The following is a 7538-nucleotide window of genomic DNA, read 5'->3' as shown; positions in this document are numbered from 1 at the left end:
TCATTCTGTCTGGCCTGGTTCAGCGAAGGGCCTATTCTTCTACACGGTGCAGACTGCGATCCTGTGGGAGATTTAATGGAAGTCAGTACCACTTTATTTAATCTTCCCTTTCCAGGTTACAGTAGGGCCTGCTCGACTATTGAGATTGAGAGACTTTGAGTAACCTTTTTACTCTCAATATTTTGGGTGAACTCTTCTCTTTATGAACATCAAGTGCACATTTACCATGTTATAATGCCTAAACAAACACAGTTGCTAATAAATAGGTAAATTATGCAGAGGCAACGCAAATGAAAGGTGAAAAATATTAAGTAACTGAAGATTAATTCTGAGCAATTTCTGAGAAAGTTTGGTCCTATCTCCAGTAGAATATCATAGCGTTTGAATCTAGGTGCCCCCACCGCCACAGTCTGAAGTTTGCCCTCTGTGGTGCAGAAACAAAAGTTCTGGTACTGACAGGTATTTGCTTTGTTCAAACAAAAACGTGTTTGTATGAATTATGCATCGGTTCATGGATCTAGAATAAGCAGAAAATAAACAATGCATTATTCAGCATACAGAAAAACGTTTTGTCTAGTACCAGTGCCCTTGCATCTATGGCCTGGAACCACACTTTGAAAACTTATGTCAGTTTTCTCAGTGCTGTGGTTATTAGGGTCAATTCAACAGGAGGCATTAGGGCCAACAAAAAATGGTCATAGTTTGGACTCCTGGCTTATGCAAACAGTGGATTCTCCACTCCATGCCCTCCATCCAAGGAAGCATGAAGCCAAATTGTGTGTTTTGGCTATATATGCAACATAAATATGAATGACCACAGTCAACTGACTCTTTTGATTCTAATAGTTTAGTTTTTGTTACTCACTTGAATAAGGAGAATGTATACCACGTTTACTGCAAACGCAGTGTACACTCCCTGGCGCTAGACGGCGCTACACCGGAGGAAGAGCGCTCGTTGGGGTCAAAATATTTTGCTTCCTGTTCGCGGCAAAGCGTGCGCCAGCTACTGTTGTACGGACGTTTTTGTAACGAAAAGCCCGTAACTTTGTATTGACAGCGTTATACATCTTGCTAAAAGATGGTGAGTATATTTTACTATTATGAAAATGAAACGCCATGATAAGTTTGATTATGTTGTATTATTCACCGTGCAATGAAGTAAGTACAGTGTTAGCCGAGTTAGCTTTGCATTCAACACTGGAATGAATGAAGCGCATCACTAGTGGGTACAATTGGTAGGTAATGTGTTGGTTATTAGGATGAAAACACTTACTCCGTGGTTATGTCCCCTGTAGAGTTTACCTCTCAATCCCAAGCCTTTTCTGAACGGCCTGACGGGAAAACCAGTGATGGTGAAGCTGAAGTGGGGCATGGAGTATAAAGGATATCTGGTGTCTGTGGATGGATACATGAACATGCAGGTGAGGAGGTCAATTGTGACATGTACGCGCTCTGTGTACTGATAATACTGTATTTCATGATAAGCTAATGCAAATGTTATGTTTGAGCAGCTTGCAAATACAGAAGAGTATGTGGACGGAGCACTGGCGGGACATCTGGGAGAGGTGCTTATTAGGTATGTAAATCTGCCATCAATATTAAACGGAATGGCAGTAAGGCAATATGAACATTAGACTACTGTGTTTATATCCTGTGATTTGTTCCCGCAGGTGTAATAATGTCTTGTACATCAGAGGGGTGGAGGAAGAGGAAGAAGACGGAGAGATGAGAGAGTGATGTCTGAAGATTTGGCCCAATGTCGTCTTGACTGTGAGCTTGTGTTTTCACCATGTGAAACAAATGATTGCTTGGACTTTAGATTTTCCTTTTACATTTTTGTATTTTACATATGTGAGGCCAATTTTATGTTATACCTTTGTAATGACCAAACAATAAATACATTTTGGAACCTTTTCTTAATTATGTTTTCTTTTTTTTAGTACATGTATGTTAATATACCCAGGCACACACAAAGTAAATCTGTAACTCCTCCCTCAGTGTACTTTAAACCCTGCTCTGCTTTTCTGGGCAAATATTTGTTGGTTGAACCATTTCACTCTAGAGTAGCAGACCTTACACGAGTAAAAATGTCTACTCGGTATCGGTTATTGGTGAAAAATGCAAAACAAGTGGTTTTGATCTGCAGCAATGGAGAAAAATACTTAACAGGTGATGGAATGCAACATCTTAGGATCATTGAAAATGGGAGCATCATAGTAGGCAGGTAAGTGATGAACCACAGAATATTACAATGGTCTATTTGTGACTACTTTATTTTCTTGAGTTTGCGGTTACCATTTTCACAGTGATGGAAGAATAGAAGCTGTAGGGGCTGCTGATACAATCAGAGTTGACTATTCAGAGGCCTCTTTTGATAAGGTGATTGATGCAACAGGAATGTGTGTCCTGCCTGGTGAGTTTCAAACGTGGAATGTATTTAACAAATGAAAACAAGGCTTCAAACTTACAAATAAACATGTTTCAGGGTTGGTCGATGCCCACACACACCCTGTTTGGGCTGGAGACAGAGTACATGAATTTGCAATGAAGGTAATTTTAAATGAACCTTTGATAAGACGACATGTAAATTTAAGGAAGAGAATAATTAGCAGGGATCTTGCAGTTGTCTGGAGCAACTTACATGGATGTCCATCGTGCTGGAGGAGGAATACATTTTACTGTGGAGCACACTCGTGCTGCAGACGCCTCTGAACTTGTGGCCTCCCTGAGCAGTAGACTACAGCGAATGCTGCATTCAGGAACTACTCTGGTTGAGTGCAAGAGTGGCTATGGCTTAGACCTGCAAACTGAGCTGAAGATGCTGAAGGTGATTGAGACAGTGCGGCGCGCCCTACCAATAAATATCTCCTCAACATACTGTGGTGCACATGCTGTGCCAAAGTTAGTACCATTATGTTTTATGTTGAATGTAAATTTGTGCTTACCTAAATGCCGTATGTTTTATACTTTACATCTGTGCATTATTTGAATTTACTCAGAGGGAAAACAGTTGTTGAGGCTACTGAAGACATTTTGCAAGTGCAGCTTCCTAAGCTGAAGGAATGCATGGAAACCGGAGCCATCCAAGTTGACAACATTGATGTTTTTTGTGAGAAGGGAGTTTTTGATTTAACTTCCACAAAATCAATTTTGCAAGCTGGCAAAGACATGGGTCTTAATATAAACTTTCATGGAGATGAGCTACACCCCATGAACTCTGCTCAGGTACTACTTTATGTTCTCGCAACTGTTAATTTGTGATCAAATTGCGGTGTAAAATTGGCTAACATCATGGCAATGTACATTTTAGTTGGGAGCAGAACTTGGAGCACAGGCCATTAGTCACCTAGAGGAGGTCACTGACGAGGGCATTGCTGCTATGGCAAAGGCAAACACTGCTGCTGTCCTTTTACCAACTACAGCTTACATTCTGAGGTAAAGAGCCTCAGTATGTCTAGAAACTTGCTGAGCATTATTTAACCATTTTAGTCTTTTACCCCGCTCTCTAGACTGCCTCAACCCCGGGCCAGAGACATGCTGAAGGCTGGAGTTATTGTTGCTCTTGGCAGTGACTTCAACCCCAACGCATATTGCTGCTCTATGGTGAGTATGACATGTTTTAAGGAACTAATTTGTATTACTGCCTGTATTTGTCAGCCCATAGTCATGCATCTGGCCTGTGTCAATATGCGGATGTCCATGTCTGAGGCCTTAGCTGCTGCCACCATAAATGCAGCCTATGCCCTTGGGTGCTCCAGTACACACGGCTCTTTAGAAGTCAGCAAAGATGGAGACTTGCTGGTTCTCAATACAACACGGTAAGACAACAATCAATGTGTGATCTTGTATATGTTTACACTGGTCGAGTAATCAGTGTTTCTGCTGCAGTTGGGAGCATCTTATTTACCAACTGGGAGGACATAAAGAGCTCATCCGTTATGTGGTCATCAAAGGCAATGTTATCTACGACAATGATCAAACCCAGGACTTGTGACAAAAGCAAGGTTTATATAAAAATGTATTTCACTCAGATTGATGACTAGTAAAATACAATAAAATACAATTGTAAAATCACATGAAGTTGCTAGTTTCTGTCATTGTAAAAGCAAACAACGGAATTAATCAAAGTTATCAGCTAATCATATGCTGTATTGAATTTAAATAAACGCTCCTACAGTGCTTTGTTTTAGTTTTTATTGAAAATAATGGTATGTTCCGAAATCAAATTCACAGGTTTCAACAAAAACATGAAATAACAATTATAAAAATATACAATAAAGCGAACTTATGACAGATAAGCAAACAACACTACACAAATGTATTCCAATATTATGAACTAAATGAGTGAGCTTGACACAACCTTGCAGTGCAGGAAAATCATAATGCTTTTGATAACAATTTATACTTGTAATGTAATATGTAACATAACTCGTAACATTTACGCTTCATACTTCTTTACTGCTCTGTGAATTTGTTGGTACAGAGTCATTGAAAAGGCCATTCCAAGGAGCTGAGGGTACAAAAGCATGATATCAGTAATATAAGGGAAGTATAGAGGAGGGAAAAACTGATCTCTAGTTACTTCATTTTGTTATCTTTAATTATATATTATAATATAAAAAAAATATGTTTAACGATACCAACACAAAATTAAAAATACCGGAACCAAGCAGGGCAATTTTTTTAAGGACACTAAACATTTTGCTGTGTAATGAGTGCAGCCCTAGTAATCTGTGCTATCTTTAAAATCAGTCGTAGCTTTCAAATGACCACGTACCTGAATGACCAACACACACATCGCAATGGTTCCCAGAAGGTGCTTGTTGTCATCTAACCACTCTTCCACCTTCTCATAGCAACCCTGAAAGCAAACAGAAGCTTCAGATTAGTATTTAAAATTGGTAGGCAAGACGATATAAAAACAAAGTAATAACATGGACAGACCCTTGTCCAGAAAGCATTGGATGAATTGTGACCACAGCCGGGGAAGACGTGCTGGCAGCAGCGATCGGGGACTTGGTTGACTTGAAGTGCGGTGTACCAGTCAGTGTGACCCATCACTCCACAACATCTCCACTGCAAGAAATAACAGCTTGTTCACACGAAGCGCTTTTGCATTTGCGGTAAATTGCCAGGTCATTATACCTCTCCCTGTATTGCATTCCAGGCATCGCGCAGGCCGGCATTATTGTCTGTGTTATAGAGAACTAACCCTTCCTTTAAGTCTTTCTTGGCATTGTCACTAACCTGGATGAACAGCATACAGTCAATAGTTATTTTTCACCACTTTATCAAAATGTATAGATGGTAAACCGAGGGTAACAACACTGTCCTACCTTATCTGTGTACACAAAGAACAAAATGAGCAGGACAAGTTCGGCGAACAGGATGATCAAAAGCACAATGAAAAACTATAGACCATAAAAGAAAAAAATAACAACATTAAATTACTTTTTTTATCCAGTTTAAAAGTGCACTATGTAACTTTTCTGGTGCTTGTCTCTGTGGGGATGTTATTGCTTGGCCTGGAATGTCTCCACGGAGTCAAGAAGGACTCAAGTTCCAGGACAGATCTGTGGAGAGGCGAGCACGCACACACTAGAAGGCATTTTTGTTAAACTTGGCAATAAAAATACAGGTAGTTGAATAAGTCTCAAATGGATACGTTTGCTGGCATACTGTGGAACATTCAGGACAAAGCAATAACATTCCCATGGAGACAAGAAGGTGGCAAACCCCGACTAGAAGAGTTGCAAACCACACCTTTAATAATCTACTAATACACAATATTCGCAATGCATTCAAATGTTTCCAAAACTCACACTGAGGAGCAGACATTTGTTTTCCTTGATGGCTCCAAGACAGCCGAGAAAGCCAGTGATCATAACCACAGTGCCCAGAGTGATGATCAGGTTGGCAGCTGACAGCGAGGGAAATGAGGGCGAGAGAGTGGCGAAGCTGCCCTGGGACACAGACAGCCACACACCAACACCCAACAAGCCACAGCCACCCAGCTGAAATACACACAGGACATTCACATGTGTAATTCCTCATGATTCAATTATAAAAAAGTATTTTGATTTTTCCACACTGAAATATTACCCAAAAGAGCAGATTGAAGAGAAAGAGCATGTATTTCACACAGCAAACACAGCCACGAGCCATGACTTGAACCCAGAAGGACTTTTGAAGGAAAGGACAATATTTAATGTGAAAAGAAAAACAACAAAATATGTATCTAATCAATCACATGTTACTGAATATACAATAAGCTCACCGCTCAGCTCATATCACAAATACAAGCTATGAACTTACCCACTCGAAAATGAGAGGAGATGCTAAAATGGCAGAGATGTATTGTCTAGGTAAAAGGAAAAACACAGTAAATAAATACATTTAATATAAATGTTTTTTTTTCCAATGCAAACAAAACTATGCAACTGGAAGCTATCAGGTACAAATCATTACTGTAAACATAGGAACTTGTAATTCGATGACAATATTATTGTGAGACTTTTGACGACATGATACCACAATATTATGTTATTGTTAGTTACATCCATATCATCTAAGTAAATAATTACCCTAAAATTAAATGAAAATTAATAGGACATTTATATGGATTTCGCCTGGACATTTTCTGCTTTATTAAAAGTTTACCTTCTGAATTTACCTTCAGCTTTATATATTCATTTAAATATTTAAAATAGACAATCTAAAATTTAAAATCCAGTTTCCTTTGTGCAGAGATTGTCCAAAAGAAAGAGTCTCAGCTTCACAAAGGCTCCAGCCAATTGTTTGTGCTCCAGAGGGTTCAGGAACAGCTTCAGTTTGAAATAGGGCTCATTTTTTTCAGGCGTTTTGGGAAAAAATAGTCCCTAATCATAAGGGGTTCCTGGCCTACTCCGGGGGGATCGAACCAAACGCACTAGTGCCGCTGCTGACGTCATCGCGGCGAACGCCAATCCGAAATCTTTCCAAACTTTTCTCGATCACAAGCACAGTTCCACAGTTATGTCCTGTAATAACCCTGTGCGCCTCCGTGTGGACTTTAGCGCCACATTGTGCCTCGGTGCGCGCACAGGCCGTGGTTGTTGTGTCCATGTGCACTCGAATGTGAGAGAGAGAAAAAAAGAGTTTCCTACCATCAGCTGCTACAAACAAAGTCATTCGCTTTGGTTAGATTTCGCTCCGGACTTGACTGACTGCTGCGGGGGCTCTCACATGCCGACCGCCGCTGCTCTGTCCCACCTGATCGTCCGGTGGGAAAACATACAATCCGCAGTTTTGTGTGAAGTCTAAACAGAAGCTTTGAAGTTGCGTCGATGACCGAGGAAAAGAGGAGAGTGTTTTCTGTGGAGAGGGCGGAGCTCCGGCCAGGACAGGGGCCTGGGGGCGTGTCCGCGCGAGGACTCTGCTGGGGAAATAGTTTATTATAGGATTATAGTTATTATTATTATTATTATTATTATTATTATTATAGAATAGTCTAATTAAAGCCTTTGTCGTTAACGAGGAATTGCCCAGAAACAGAGCTA

At 40.3% G+C, this 7538-nt stretch overlaps 3 protein-coding genes across 4 annotated transcripts; 2 read left to right on the top strand and 1 right to left on the bottom strand.

The window, feature by feature from the left end:
* The first annotated feature begins 940 nt into the window (after positions 1–940).
* On the top strand, positions 941–1914 carry snrpf (small nuclear ribonucleoprotein polypeptide F). The gene is made up of 4 exons (XM_072453576.1): positions 941–1081; positions 1296–1421; positions 1512–1576; positions 1671–1914. Exons 1-4 carry the CDS (start codon positions 1079–1081, stop codon positions 1735–1737), a joined length of 261 nt encoding a protein of 86 aa, XP_072309677.1. The 5' UTR covers positions 941–1078; the 3' UTR covers positions 1738–1914.
* A 104-nt stretch (positions 1915–2018) lies between these two features.
* Positions 2019–4065, top strand: amdhd1 (amidohydrolase domain containing 1). Of its 2 annotated transcripts, XM_072454553.1 has the most exons (9): positions 2023–2224; positions 2307–2413; positions 2486–2550; positions 2624–2901; positions 3000–3225; positions 3311–3435; positions 3510–3603; positions 3658–3818; positions 3889–4065. In XM_072454553.1, the coding sequence occupies exons 1-9, from the start codon at positions 2088–2090 to the stop codon at positions 3992–3994; spliced, it is 1299 nt and encodes a 432-aa protein (XP_072310654.1). In that variant the 5' UTR covers positions 2023–2087; the 3' UTR covers positions 3995–4065. The 2 variants fall into 2 exon arrangements, with proteins under 2 accessions (XP_072310653.1, XP_072310654.1); XM_072454552.1 differs by having other exon boundaries at positions 2019–2224; positions 3510–3818.
* Positions 4066–4177: 112 nt separating this feature from the next.
* LOC140367596 (tetraspanin-9) lies at positions 4178–6341 on the bottom strand. The gene is made up of 8 exons (XM_072454135.1): positions 6316–6341; positions 6103–6183; positions 5823–6014; positions 5337–5411; positions 5146–5247; positions 4945–5076; positions 4778–4861; positions 4178–4510 (listed from the first exon to the last, which is right to left on the bottom strand). The coding sequence occupies exons 2-8, from the start codon at positions 6163–6165 to the stop codon at positions 4439–4441; spliced, it is 720 nt and encodes a 239-aa protein (XP_072310236.1). The 5' UTR covers positions 6166–6183; positions 6316–6341; the 3' UTR covers positions 4178–4438.
* Between the last annotated feature and the right edge of the window lie 1197 nt (positions 6342–7538).

The sequence above is a fragment of the Eucyclogobius newberryi genome, unplaced genomic scaffold (assembly GCF_026437365.1).
Source record: "Eucyclogobius newberryi isolate DKJ021-1_F unplaced genomic scaffold, fEucNew1.0.hap1 SCAF_2, whole genome shotgun sequence".
NCBI classification, from domain to species: Eukaryota; Metazoa; Chordata; class Actinopteri; order Gobiiformes; family Gobiidae; genus Eucyclogobius; species Eucyclogobius newberryi.
This window is presented reverse-complemented; position numbering and strand designations above follow the sequence as displayed.

Bases quoted from the DNA above. Each gene is read 5' to 3' on its own strand.
- snrpf (XM_072453576.1), top strand. The intron at 1,422-1,511 runs GTGAGGAGGTCA...ATGTTTGAGCAG, and splicing joins ATGGATACATGAACATGCAG to CTTGCAAATACAGAAGAGTA. The intron at 1,577-1,670 runs GTATGTAAATCT...TTGTTCCCGCAG, and splicing joins CTGGGAGAGGTGCTTATTAG to GTGTAATAATGTCTTGTACA.
- amdhd1 (XM_072454552.1), top strand. From the start codon at position 2,088: ATGTCTACTCGGTATCGGTTATTGGTGAAAAATGCAAAACAAGTGGTT. The intron at 2,225-2,306 runs GTAAGTGATGAA...CCATTTTCACAG, and splicing joins GGGAGCATCATAGTAGGCAG to TGATGGAAGAATAGAAGCTG. The intron at 2,551-2,623 runs GTAATTTTAAAT...GGGATCTTGCAG, and splicing joins TACATGAATTTGCAATGAAG to TTGTCTGGAGCAACTTACAT.
- LOC140367596 (XM_072454135.1), bottom strand. From the start codon at position 6,165: ATGGCTCGTGGCTGTGTTTGCTGTGTGAAATACATGCTCTTTCTCTTC. The intron at 6,015-6,102 runs GTAATATTTCAG...TGTGTATTTCAG, and splicing joins TCTTCAATCTGCTCTTTTGG to CTGGGTGGCTGTGGCTTGTT. The intron at 5,077-5,145 runs GTATAATGACCT...TATTTCTTGCAG, and splicing joins GGAATGCAATACAGGGAGAG to TGGAGATGTTGTGGAGTGAT.